General features: G+C 43.3%; 1 protein-coding gene across 1 annotated transcript in view; it reads right to left on the bottom strand.

Moving 5' to 3' along the window:
- The window catches only part of LOC119436545 (ATP-binding cassette sub-family F member 1), a 42,627-nt gene extending 28,498 nt beyond the window's left edge, over window positions 1-14,129 (bottom strand). Inside the window, exons 1-7 of the mRNA XM_037703419.2 lie at window positions 13,721-14,129; window positions 9,215-9,270; window positions 9,014-9,145; window positions 7,074-7,174; window positions 6,911-6,996; window positions 4,304-4,443; window positions 3,408-3,556 (exon numbers count right to left, since the gene is read on the bottom strand). Of these exons, the coding sequence (XP_037559347.1) occupies window positions 3,408-3,556; window positions 4,304-4,443; window positions 6,911-6,996; window positions 7,074-7,174; window positions 9,014-9,145; window positions 9,215-9,270; window positions 13,721-13,964 (908 nt within the window). The 5' untranslated portion in view covers window positions 13,965-14,129. The remainder of the gene's footprint in view (window positions 1-3,407; window positions 3,557-4,303; window positions 4,444-6,910; window positions 6,997-7,073; window positions 7,175-9,013; window positions 9,146-9,214; window positions 9,271-13,720) is intronic.
- Window positions 14,130-14,543: the final 414 nt, after the last annotated feature.

Raw genomic sequence — 14,543 nt, 5'->3', positions numbered from 1 at the left:
ACAAGGGGAGCACTTCATTGCCAAATGTGGTACACTTTGTGCAATGAAAGTACAGTACAATTGCTTTTGAGACAAACACAAAGGAACCATGAAAATCTGCCGTATCATAATTTCACCTTGAGACACACAAATTAGAGAGAGAGAGGTTTATATTACAGAACAGCAGAGAGGTCGGATTTATCTATAGCTTGCACACAAATATCCCTTATGCAAAGACAATAAATAAAATGGCACTAAACCAAAAAGGCATAACACATAATCTCATGTAAGGGCTATACCCCTGTGTTTTGGGCTAGATAATTAAGGAAAATATATTAGAAAAATTTGTTAGTGTACGAGCCACACCCCCCTTCGCACCTTCCAGGGTAAGCTCTGCAAATTCCTGGATCTTGAAATCAAACTTCTGAGCTACATCTCGGAGGTGCGGAACAACGGCTGTACACTGCCGACCGACATGCTGAGGTTCAAGACGTTAGAGCTGTCCGACAGTCGCAATTAGTTTCATTTTTTCAATGCTATTAAAAAATTTTTCTGAAAATTCATGTATGGATAACAAATTAAAAATTTACACTTAAATCGTGGGGGACAGAAAAACGCTGCCCTTATGCAAGTTTATATAGCATGTAAAAAAAAAAGCACTTGTTGCACTCTCAGTGATGGAAGCGTCATTTTACTTCTTGGAACAGATTTAGGAGCAGGAAAAATTCCACTTTGGAGCAGCCATAAGTGTTTTCGGAGCAGAAAAAATGTTAGTTGGAGCAGCTATTGGTGTTTTCGGAGAAGTTGGCAAAATATGCCAAACGAATCCTGGAGTTAAATGCATCACTGAAGCATCTCATAAATATTAGTATCTACTATGAAACATATTGCACATACAATAATCAACACAAATTGCAAGAAACAAACAAATAAGAAGGATGGTTATCGAATGCGCATAAAATGAGATATATATTTAAAATACCAGTACTTGTGGCAGTAATGAGATCAAACCAGTAAAGCCAAGCACCACATTATAAAAGTAACCTCAATCGCATATAACCGTTGCCAAAGCCGCAGTTGATAATCGGTATGAGATAGAAATAATTTTAGTCACTTTCACATTTCATCACAATGTCAAGTTAAAAAATACAGCTAAATGAGCTATATATTTAAAATGCCACTTCGTGTGGCAGAAATGAGATCAAAGCCAATAAAGCTGAGCATCACAATGTAAAAGTAATCAGTCGCATATCACAGTTGCCACAGCAACAGTTGGTAATAACCATGAGATCGAATTTCCCAGCGCCGTTTCGGAACAGGTTCGAAGCAGTTATCAACAAAAATGACAGTTTGGAGCAGCATGTAGCAGCATTCCCCTTTTGGAGCAGTTTGGGGCAACTGGAGCTGGGCATCACTGCAATCTGCATGATTAAAAGCATTGCTTTATGCCCGCATGTTTTGTTCAAGCCATTATGTAATGTCTGCTTACTTCTAATGTACCAATCAGTGGACTCTCACAAAAACTAGCTAATTTCAAATAACTTGCTTAAAACATAGTTGCAACCAGCAGATGCAGATAATCAAGCAATTTTAAGTCCTTGAAAAAGTGTGCCACCAACCTACGGTTACTTTCATGAAGGAAAAATTTTCTAGCAATAGAAATAATGAGCCAGAGTATTTATAGTCCAGAACGAAGCTATACTAATCATTCCAGGCCAACTAGATAAAAATCTGCCAGTGTGCGGCACTGTAGGTAGCTCATTTCATGCAGCAGTGCTCCTGCAAACTTTCAGCCACCTGGTAACACGGAAAATCTTTTATCATCAGCGCTACTGAGTAACCAGCCACACTACTACTGTGCTCTACTGCTACCGACTACTGCATTCTGATGCACATAACACATTGCACGTCGGTTGAGTGTTGTGTACTATCACACAGAAATAAAATGCGCACAGCAGAGCACATGGCTTACAGTACATCTACATTAGCTTATCAGTGTTTCCCGAGTGTGCCGGCAGACCACTGCAAGCCTCTCACTTTATACAACACTCGTTGCTGGACACCAGTGTAAAGATATTTTTTGGTTGTGTAGAAGCATCTGCTCGTATACAGCAACTAGCATTGTGCAAAATCATAGGACTGCAGTGATTCCAGGCATGCTCACGAATCACATTGATAAGCCAAGCGATTGGTTTATGCTGGAAAGTAAATTGTCATGTACACACCGTAAAATTCCGAGCAAGCGCCCCCCCTCGAGCAAGTCGAAATTACCGGCAAAGTTAGGGGGGGCGCTATCCCGGAACGGCACCAAAATTCAAGATGGCCACGACAAAATTTTCCCGCAAAAAAAAAAGCGCAGTTGGAATAGCATTAAAATTTTATTGAACATGAACTTTATTAAGCCAAAGATTTGTTAGTGGTGTTTATCACTCTCAACACCACCGTTACTCAAAACCACCAAAAGAACTACAGAAAGCGCATCGACGCTGCACCGACGCGTCGCCGCGACCGGCGACGCGAACATTGGTTATGCAGCGTCTATTCGAGAGGGTAAAGCGGCAACGACGGTAACAAAACATTGCTGCTTGGGAGCGTCGGCGGTTCGTTCTGAAGCGCCGTCGGCTACAGATTCGAAGTGAACTGAAAAAGGCCTAGCGACGATATCGGTGGCGAGTGATTAGCAGCGGTGAAGCTGCCGGCGATGCCAGAGCGTAGCCGCGACCACTCCTCAGTCACCGAGTGGTCACGTCACTGTGCCGCAGGGAACTCCTTTGTGCCGTGCGAGAGGCAGATCTCGCCGTCGGCCGGCGGTCCGTGAACTACCGACCGCCAGCCGCAGTTCACCCCGATGCACTCGCGTGCCCACTGGGGCGCCCGGGTACGACCATGATTCGATGAAATGGCTCATCCGGGCGCCCGATGCGCACTGGTGCGATTTGCCGAATTTGCCATCATTTTCGTGGACTGGATGTGGCAGGCCAGTGTTGGTGGGGGGGGGGGGGGGGGGCGCTTTCCCGGAACGGCGCGGAAATTTGAAATTAGCAGTGAAGTTAGGGGGGGGGCTCTTGCACGGGTGGGGGCGCTTGATCGGAATTTTCTGGCAGTATATTTCTTTCACAGCCTGCAGCAGGCTGTTGCTTATCAGCTAACCGGATGGTAACTATGGTTAATCTCCCCCTCCCCCTGTTGGCACTGTCGACTGTGAGGGCAAAGTTTATAATAATATAACAGTTACGCCAAAGAATTTTTGACTTCGCCCTTCAACTTAGTTATATTGAGGTTACAATAAGTAAAACATACAGTAATGTTTTGCTTTACTGATCACATGATGTGATGGTGTTTTTTTGGCACGGCGTATACACAGACCCACTGAGAGCCAAAAGGACTTCTTGTAACAGCAACCACAGTAAATGTAATAAACCTCTCACCTGGCAAGGGACACTCTCATCCTCCAACCACCAGAAAACTGTTTGGTAGGCCTATCTTGCATCTCACGTGTGAAACCCAAACCAGCCAAAATCCGTCGAGCCCGTGCTTCAGCTGAGTCAGCACCAATCAGTTGCAATTCTTCATAGACCTGCAAAGTGTAATAAAAAGCCTTAATGTGTCTCCCTGTGATCAGCTGGGCCCATGTCACTAAATACAGGCATACGAACTAAGAATTAATTTACATCGAACCAATTAAGGATTTAATAAAGACAGCTAAGTACCTCTACTTTTTTAGCAATTTGCTCAGCATGAAAACGAGCACTAATTGCACTCTCAGTGATGGAAGTAACATTTTACTTTTTGGAGCAGATTTAGGAGCAGAAAAAAACGAGCCCTAATGTGCCCTAATGTGAAAAAATAAAAACAAAGAACAAGGGGGGTCTCAATGCACGCTCACTTCCATCAGCACATAAGAGCTGGCATGTCTCAAGGACGGTGGGGGGACGGCCCCCAGGGCGCCATTTCTGGATCCACCAGTGCAACTTGGAGATGACAATTTACGATAAGAGATTATAAGTATTTTTTTCCATAAAATATCTATGTGAGGATTTAACACTGTTTTCAAGAAATGTAGCAATTAAACTTTCCCTTAAATTGAGCATGCTTCATTTTAATACATGCAATCATCGCAGAATAGAAGCACTTCACATGCTCCACACACTTGTACGTATAATCCGGAGTTGGTCGGAGACCTTGACGCAAACTTTCCTGACAGCCTCTCAAAGGAACAGTCAGCGAGAGTGCTCTCACGAGAATCACCATAACAAGATAGTTGAAAAAGTTGACAGATATTCTCTACTGAGCATGATAAAACATAGTGAAACTGCACTCTTACTTCTGTAAGTCTGTCCTGATTCTTCAGATTGCCACGAGCTGCATCATCTTCCAACTTTTTCTGCTCTTCCAGAAGTTCAGTGCGTTTAAAATCAGCCTTGAGGACAACTTCAACAGCAGGGGTGTCATCAGCAACCACCTCTACAATGCAACGAAGGCGAACAGTGAGCAGTCATAATGCAAGTATTGCGCAGCCATCAGAGTAAAAAAAAATGTACGATGCAATGTAGGCAACCGCAAGCCAGTATCAATTTTGTGCTGAAAGAGGTTTGCTCTTCAGGAAAGATCTGACAAGAATAATAAACACTTGAGTGAGAGACAAGGCATTTCTTCAGAATTTCCAACTCAACATATTACACAAAATGCACTCATCCACGATTTGCACCTTATCAGCCATGCAAGCAAAAACTAGAGGCTTAGTTTGGCCAGAAATTTTTGAAGGTGAATGCAATACAAGGGCAAAGTATTTGTGATGAAGTGTTCAAAATGAAATGGCATAAATGTTCATGCAACACAATAAAAAAAAGATCAATTTTTTTTTTTTAAAGCCATAAATTTCTTGAAGATGGCATCTGAAATTGAATAAAGCCCCAGAGGAAAAGTTATGAAGGAGGGTGAGAGCATAAACTAAACTCCTCTACCACCAACCTCTGCCTGCTTTAACCCTTTGCGGTCCATTGTCGGGCCCCTCCCGACAACGCAACATGGCCGCAGCAGTCCCCTGTCAGGCACTGCCCGACAAGCTTTCTCGTGGTTGAATTGCGCGCGCACTGTCTCATAATGCATGTTGCGCCATCTCTTTAAAAAAAGTCAGTAACTGATTTGATTTGAGCTTTGCTTTTTTTTAAAACTAGATGGAGTAGCTATGCAGTTAAACCCTTCGATTGTTCGAGTGGCGTGCAGCTCAGATTCGGCGCCACTTGCAGCGAAGCATGGCCGCCTTCTCGCCGAGTGCCTTCTACGGCAATAATTCTGAGCTTTTAGTGAAAGCAAAGACGATTGTAGTGAAGAAGAGACCTATGTGCCTCCATCTGATGACAAAGAAAGTGATTCAACAGAAGCCAGCGACAAAGAAGACGACGACGCTGGAGACGGTGGCAACAACAACAATCATTATTGTGCAAGCTATGCATTTTTTCGAAAGTTGATGAAATGGTGTAGGAAGCTTTTTTTTTGGCTTCTCGAAGTTCTGATTGTAACAGCTTCCTTTTGATGAGAATGCAGCTCCTGAAGCCGGGAGAGAAAGAGCAGCGAAACCTGCAGTACCAGAGGAACCTGATAGAGCAGCTGGTGGGTGACGTAAGGGCTCACGCTAGGAAGCAGGGCCCATCTGCACATTTGGACTGCGAACAAAGGCTGGATGGAAAGCCCCATTTCATATACAAGATGTCCGGCCGAAGCACCAAGGACTGCGCAGTTTGCAGTGACCGGAAAACAAAAAGGGGCAGGAGGGAAACAGTGTTCTTCTGCAAAACATGCATAAACAATCTCGGACTGCACCCAGGAGAGTGCTTTGAACGCTTCCACAAACTGCCTAAGTATCGCTAAATGACTTGGGGACAAAAAGAAACCGAAAAAAATAAACACCATGCGAGTTTTTCTCCCACAGTTGTGGTTTTCTTTCGCGGCGCCCGAAACTAGCGAAATAGTTACGGACCGGAACGACCGGAAAGTGAGTAAATGTTTTGGACCGCAAAGGGTTAATGACATCTGTGCTTGATACAATTGCACTGCGAGTTAAAACATGACATCCCAACAAATGACACATGCAGGAATTTGAAATAGTAGCTGAATGATACCCTCCTTTACCTTAAAGTAGATAACCCACAGAAATGACTAGGCAATACATTATGCCCATGCTTCAGTGTTTATCTTCCTGGCAGTATTTGTCTTCAAGCATAGCTTTAGGGGTGTGCAAATAGTAATTTTCAAAACCGAATTGAAGAGCCAGAAGCAAATTGAATACTTCTCAAATAGTTTTCTAATAATCAGCAGCTGTTTTCACCATAAATATAAGATGATCTTCATATCCTAGTACATGAACAATGTTAGCAAGTTTCTGTCATTAGATTGAGTGTTATGAAGTGTTGATTATTAAAAGTAAAGATGGAGCATTAGGAGCAAATAAGCAGTTTATTTGCATACTCAGGAGTAATTGGTGAGTGCACGTGATGGCAGTTCAGCCAGAAAAGTTAAACTCCCTGAGCAACATAATGCGCTCCACTATGTATCTTCTCGTGTTTTATGTCTGAATTGGTCGCTGGCATTAACTTGGTTGCACATTTGTGCATTTTGTGCAAAGCTGGTGAATTGAAACATTTGAAAACTATCTGTATTTACAAATACTTGCAACTTTTCGATTCAAAGATCAAATCGATGAGGGTAATATTTAATCTTATCTATTCTAAAGTTTTGAATATTTACACACATTTAATAGCTTTAAATAGACTACTACCCTATACAATATTTAGACAGTCACTCTCTTACTTAAAGTGGATTGAAATCATCACCCGAGTCTGTCATGCGCTGTTGCATTAAAACATGTGCTCGCCAAGCCCAATTACACAAAGGTATGAAATATAAAAAATTCCTTCTATACATTGCTTACCTTGCTCACACAGTAGGACATCAATGTTGGGTGGAATGTTCAAGGAACGGTTCGCAATGTGCTTCAACAGTGTTGTTTTCCCATGGCTGAAATAAATACATCGATGACATTCATGTCAGAACACAAAGTCCTTAAAAAAAGCAGTAGGAGTAAACACACTCACCCGTTGGGCCCCACAAGGCCATAGCGCCTGCCAGCTGTAATTGTGAGACTAGCATTTACAAAAAGATCTTTGCCTCTTGCCGAGATGGAGAAATTGTCAACCTGCCAAAATATAAACAGTCGTCAGTCCTAGCAACTGTCAACACAGGTGTACAAGTCATAACAGCCCAAGTATCCAATGGGCATTTATAACTTGTGCAAACAAAGAAATGAAAGATGAGTCGGTGGAAATTTTCAAGAATTTCTATAAAAATGACCACCAGTTAAACATATATTAGAGGGAAGAACCCCAAGAGGAGTTATACACTGATAATATCATTCCACCTGTGATACGCTTTGGTAAATATTTGACTAAGAGAATGGCTAATGCCTTTACCTCTGCACGTAATTAATTTGGCAATGAGGTCACACGGAAGTCAACACATAAATGAATTGTCATCAATTTCGCCACCTAACCAGAACAAAGTTTACACCAGACAAGCCATGTCAATGCGAACACAAGGCTTCACTTTCTGTTTTACCAGAAGTCTCAAACAAGTGGTCCATAGGCGACAGCTGGCCTGCAAAGCTCATCTGTGGTCCACGTGGCTCTCCAGAGCACTCATTTTCTCCCTCACTAATATGCACGAAAATCTATTTTCCCTTTTGCCAAAGATTACAAGTGTAGACCACGGGGAGCTGCATGCTAAGTATGCAGCTCGATGCTCTAAACAAGTTTAGAGGGACACTAAAGGCAAATACTAAGTTGACGTGGACTGTTAAAAAATAGCATTCAAAAAACCTTGCAGCGCTTGTTTCATGTCAAGAAAAGACTTAGTTTATGAGAAAATTGTGTCTGAAGCGTTTGCATACCTTTAGCGCAATTAATGGCCCACCCCTGTGCGGGGGAGTGGCGACTTTGCATACGCCATCACCGCCCTTTACTGCCGTCGGGGACTAAAACGGCGCTACAGTTTTCTGTACAAAACGTTCACATGTGGCCATGGAGAAGCCGAGCCAAGACAGCGTTGGATTCACCTCTGCAGCTGCTCTTGGTCAAGGGCCATAGACCGTTCGTGAATCCCGTGACATCACATGGACGTGGCATTGTCTGCTACTTGCAGTTTGTGAGTTTCGCGAGCCAGAAAAACCAGCCCAGCACTACGTGATAACAAAACTACAGAAACGCGAAAGCGCGGGTGGCTCCAGGGTGGAGAAAACTAAACTTTTCAAACACCTACGTTGTTGCTAAGTTCTTTTTCTAAAGATCAAGTAGATCTGGAGAAGTAGCATTTTATTTCGTCTTATAATGTAATACAATGATCTTTCTATTACGAGAGATTGAGTACTAGTGACAGAATTATAATGAGGAGCGCATTAGTCATCGAGCTAGTACTTGAATGGCCCGGAGGTGTCTCTAATCGTGTCCCTGCATCTACCTCAATTTTTCAAATACTAAAGCTATGTTCGTGATAATATTGACTTTAGGCAGCTCTCGAGCACAAATCTATCACTTTAGCTTGACTTAATATTTGCCTTTTAAGACCCTCCGCTTAGACTATGGTGACATATCCATCCCTTTCATTGACTCACAGTAGCAACTGGCTCATAATGCCGCAGTGTTCTGGCTGCCAATTATGCCAATTCACATGAAAGCTGCACAATGCGAAAAGCTCTGGTGCTAAATATGTGGACCCACAATTTTCTTTCATCTTGTCTGCTTCCATCACTCAGCATGCATGAAGTTGATAACCATGCCAGTGACTGCGCAAGAATATGGCCTCAGTTGCGACTCCGTTACAAGGGAACAGGGCAGAAATCTGACAAAGACAAAGAGACGCACAAAGAAGTCGCACACAGCACTGTGTTGCCCTGCAACGCTGCTCCCTTGTAGTGCTGTTTCCCCATAACGATGAACCAACAAGCCCAACTGGAAACACTGCTCAAAGGCAAGTTCCTCACCTTAATGTCTACGGCATTCTCCTGCTGAATCTGCTGTGCAGCCGACTTGTCAGCTTGGGATATTGTAAATTGGTCTCCGTCAGATGATGTCTTTCCCTTGTTGAGACTCTCCAGCTGTTTCTGGTACTCTGACTAATGAAAAGAAAATGGGAAGCTCATTTGTACTATTCAACTAACCTCAATGCTGGAGAAATTGGTTACCTGCTTTTTCATCATTTTCTTCTCTTTGTGAGATACCTTCTTGGCTGGTGCCACCTCTGACAGAAATGAAGGCCAAGAACAAACAGAGTAATTCTCATTAACAATCCAAATGCCAACCCATGCATTATCAAAGTACTTTCACATCAGAACCCCTTTCTGCCATGGTCCACCAAGGGCCTGAACATGCAATCCTCCTTGCTGCAATCGCACTGCAGGTAGACATATTTGCTTCATCTTACCAGTCTTTGGGACAAGAACCATTGCTGAAACTACAACAGAAGTTTTTAGCAGACTCAACTGGTTCAAGGTTAGCCTTCATCATACAAAAAGATGGACAGCGCTATTCGCAGTACCAGCTTACAGCCAGCAACTTAGCCGAACGCCTTTTCTCAAAGTGCTGTCTAGTTTGTATAAGTGGCACACCTTTCATTTCATCACACATGAAAGTTTGAAGCACTAATCAGATTTTATTATAATATTAAATCATTATAATTTACATCATTGCTATAAGCCCATGGGTCGAAGTTTATTATTCTGGGCCAATTTCCAGAAAGGTATGGCTGGTACAAGTGTTAACTCAATATGCTTGCTTAGTACAACTATGATTTAAAAATTAAATTGCAGCTTGCAACGTTCATGTATTTCATCGTGAAAGGTGGCTTAGTGTGCTTAACTGTAGTTATTTTTCTACATTTTATTTTTTTTTAATTATGGGGTTTTACGTGCCAAAACATACATTTTAATTATTTTTCACAAAGTAAACAATTCTTCAAATGACACTACCTTCCTTAGTCTTTCCCCAGGCTTTAAAAATTTATTTTATTATCCAGAAAGCACATATTAAAGAATGCTTGTCTACGGTAGCATTCCCAAATAAGCATTGGTCCACAAAACAGTCTAAAGTTGCTTAAACCTTATAAACCATATTTGCACATAAATAATGCAACCACGAATATAACACGAGGGGGGACTTTCGGTCTCTCAGAAAAAGAAAATATACATATTACAATTATAACAGGAGGTGATGCAGCAAAGAAACAAGGAACTGCACATAAAAGCAGATGCCCGCAGGGCGCTTTATTCATTGTTACTGCAAACTGCAGTCACAAAATACAGTGAAAGGACGAGTGCATGCACAGTTTACTTGTCCCTGCTGACATTTTTGTCACCATCGGCGAGAATGGTGTCTTCCATGCCACCAAAGGTATTGAACAGGCAGCACTTCAGCAGTGCCCACCACGCGATTGAAGACAGCTTTATTGTGTTCAATTGTGTGTGTTTGAAAATGGCTCTGTATGTGGTAGCGATCGCAGTGGTGCCCAATGGTTTAGTTCACTGCAGTTTGAAGTGCCCAAAATAAATCCAAAAGGACAGGTTACATTCGTGTCACGAATCCAAATATAATGCGAGGCACGTTCAGAGGCCAGAAATTTAAACAAAAAAAGCTTGCGCTAATTCGTGCAAATATGGCAGTTTATATGAAACTTTAGTGGACAAATGTCAATTGAGAAAAACAATTTTAGCTTCAGAAGCGCCCCACTTCATTTCTGATGAAGAGAAAGAATATTTCTTGGAAGATGCCACTTGCACATTTTAGATCATCATCTAGAATTCTGTTATTTTGCTGGGCAATAACTCTGCGTTTTGTGATTTTCATGGCATATGTTCAACCTGTGATGGTTTGGCACTCATCCAATAATGAACAAGGAAGTCAACCTTGCGGCATCAAACCTGCATCCACGAAAACTACCTGAACATTACCATCCTAGTCAATTACAGCTATGGTTTCTTAGCAATAAGAAATAGCAAACTTGAGCTATGAGTTCTTTGAAAAGTATAACAGGCAAAAAATGGTGATCACATATACAATGAGCTGTTGTAGCTCGCAGCAACCATCCATCATCACCAATTTGGATACATGTTCAAATTATTCAGCAACGCAGGCTTTATACAGAGCTTAGCGACTTATCCCACAGTAGCAATTGCAGAAAGCAGTGCTTGGAGATCTTACCCTAGCTGTGTCAAAGAATGTAATTATGTGGCATACTCCGATGACAGGCTCAAACAAGAAGTACAGGTCGGTCCACTGTTAGAGGGAACACGCGAGCGCAAGGCTCACGCTCCGCACAGCGCTATGCACGGGAAGCGGCGAAAGCCAAGCGCATGCGCGAAATGGCGCAGGGGCGACGCATGCCGCGCATTGTCTGCTGCCCCCATCGCTTCGCCTGCGCACGGCGTGCGACCACAATTCTTGAGCCGCAGTTGCGATGAACGCGATCCAAAGGAGGAAAGTTGCGCTTGACTTGCCAGCCATCTGGGTGCTAAAAACACAGCAATTATAGAACTTTGAGAACATTATAGGCGATATAAAGCACTGTTTTGCTGGAGGAAGCTTCGCGTTCGGACATCATTGCACGACACGTTCACTTCATGGATGGAGCGCCACGACTGACTCAACGAAACCAGCACGAGTGACACCACAGTTTCTTTTCGGAACTGTTGTGCACGGCATGTTTCAGTAATGCCTGGCTACGACGCCCTAGTTGCTGGGAGATACAAAAGGCCATGTAACGCTACCATTGGGGAATCGGGAAACGTGAACGTGTATATGGTCATTCGAAAACATCCCTCTTCTAAAATGATAGTGAGGGAGTGACACTAACGTATATAAGCAAAACATTCAGAAGAATTTGCAGTTACCGGCGGGGATGAGAATGCGTTTCCGTCCACGGAATACTCTCGCGAGACGCAGCACAGCAACATTATTTGGCATGTCCAAAAATGCCGTTCTCGGAAACATAGTTCTGCCGCTGCTTATTCGCATTCTACGCCATCGCAGTGGAAATGAGTGTTTATCTGCTTTCTACGTCTCACAGATGGCAGTGCACAGAATTAAATGTTTCTCCTTGAAACGGGGGGCTCTTGACGTGCACTTGCACGGCAGCGCGGCCACGCGCCAGCAAAGCGAAGGCGCAATTCGGTAGCAGACGATGCGCGGCATGCACCGCCCCTGCGCCGTTTCGTGCACGCACTTGGTTTTCACCGCTTCTCTTACATGGCACTGCGCAGAGCGCGAGCCACGCGCTCGCGTGTTCCCTCTAACAGTGGACCCACCTGTACATGGCAGTGTCCTGGTGCCTTTATTTCTTCATATCATTAAGCAATATGGCCTTCCAAGCAAAGCTTTAGTAAAGTTTATAGCTGCCTCTTTTGTCAGCCACTGGACGCGTCTCATAGCCCTTCTATACATTAGTACTTTAGCAGTTTCAAAAGGCTCAGAAACAAACCTTTAAGAGTGGCTGACGTGGCAAGTACTGCCAGAAATCAGTAGTGTCCCTTCAAATGTTCTGGTGCACCTAGCAAGAGCATGTCCCTCCTAACTGAACTACACTTTGTCATGAAAAGAAAACTGTATTCTAACACCACCGGTATGTTATTTTCTAAGGTTCTTCATTCCTTACATTCCCTCCTCCATTACCCCTGCTGCCTAAACGAGCCTTAAAGAGAGAGAAAAAAGAAAATAATGACCAGCTTCAATGTCCCAACATTTGCAAAGTCAAAATTGTCCATTTCTCTCCTTTCAACTCCTTTTACTCTCTCATTAATTATCAACTTTGTCCTTTTGGTTCAACCTGAACAGCATGAAGTCATACCGATACCTAGCAGTCGGTGGGATCACAATCTTATGCATTCCTTTCTGCTTCATCTTCTGTTATCACGGTGCGGCAAGGTAAAAGAAATAGAACGACAGTAGGGCAACAGTATGGCCACTGCAGGGCTGTTTGACATGTTTCATTGAAACTGCATTCCTCTGTGCAGGCCCTCGGCGTACTGCCAGCTCATCCTTTGGTCTAGGCCGAGTACGCTGTCATTTTCCTTCAGATCTTCTAGTCTAAAACAGACGAAATTGATTCGGTACTGTGACACAGTTTGGTAGTAATGAAGGATTTACACAGGGTAAGCGATATCTATAGCTGAACAGTGTAACCGCATAGGCACCCTATCACTGAAAATATAATCGTAAGTGATCGAAAATAAAAAATTTCGTCGACAAATGCTTCATATGTCAGCGCAGTGCTGGGTCAACGAGCGCTTTGGAGCTATACATGTATAGTGTACTATAAATAGTAAGGACTTCACAGCGTACACGACCTTGGTTCCGTACCCCAAATATGCAGTTCAGCGATCGACTGTTTCTCTCTTCGTTTGAGTACATGCTCATGTCTCCACCAAAATACTTCATGGAAAAAAGAATAATAAATTAAAAACGATACGTTTTCATTTTTGACTAGACTACCACATTACGACAATATGCATAACTAGGTCAAAGCGACGATGACAGCAGCGACAATCAATATGCATTCATAATGAAGTTTCACTACAGTTCGAGAATGTCAAACCGACCGGTACGGTAACCTTACTACAGGCTGTGCAGCCGCACCGAGAGCACACAGAAAGTGACACCGACACACACATAAAAAAAATGTCATAACGATCGCGGCATACCTTTGCTGGCGTCATCGCCTCTGCTTTCCTTCTCAGAGCCTTCACTATTCTCGGCATCGTCGTCACTTCCCAGAGCCTGAAATTTGTTCTGACTGCGACGTACAGGCTTGCAATCGTGGTCTTCACCATCAGAGCCGTCGCTTATGTCGAGGTCCTCAAGCTTTTTTTCAACGTCGCCTTCAGCAGTACCTTTTCCAGCTTGTTCTTTCTTGCCGGACTTCGCTTTGGATTTCTTCGGCGGCATATTTAGGAAATATTAAGTTAAACGTACCTGAACCAGTTATACAAAATGTGATATTAGACGTACTTTACGTTAAAAACAATTTTTTTTTTTCAACCCAACCTAAACGAGCCCCCAAAGCCGCCTGCTGCCAGCACGTTGCCGAACCCGCGGAACGGCGCACTATCACATGGTCGATGCAGACGAAGTGAGGCGAACCGGCTGAGCGCGGCTACAGTGAACTGCGAAAATACCGCCGCAGCGCTGCGATCGAAAGTGGCTTTCGCCGCTCATAATTTCCCGTTGTCGTGCTCACCATGGAGGAAGGAAATTTTTTACCTCCATGGTGCTCACGCTAGTATTCACACGGCCATTTTCCTTCGCTTCATAAGAAGCTTCTTACGTGCGGGTTAATGCCATTGTATTGGAATAAGGGTGCAAAGTATATCTATAAAGAACAAAAGAAAAAGATTCGTCGGCCCTACCACTCCGTGAAGATGGTTAACCAGCGAAGCTGAAACGTGGGGCCCCGGTGTTTATCACTGGGTTAATCCCGAGGGTTCATTGAAGTATTTCTCAATTATGAGGTTACACACACGTTCG

The sequence above is a fragment of the Dermacentor silvarum genome, chromosome 1 (genome assembly GCF_013339745.2).
Source record: "Dermacentor silvarum isolate Dsil-2018 chromosome 1, BIME_Dsil_1.4, whole genome shotgun sequence".
In the NCBI taxonomy this organism is placed as follows: Eukaryota; Metazoa; Arthropoda; class Arachnida; order Ixodida; family Ixodidae; genus Dermacentor; species Dermacentor silvarum.
The sequence above is the reverse complement of the archived record's forward strand: the minus strand, read 5'-3'. Positions and strand labels throughout refer to the sequence as shown.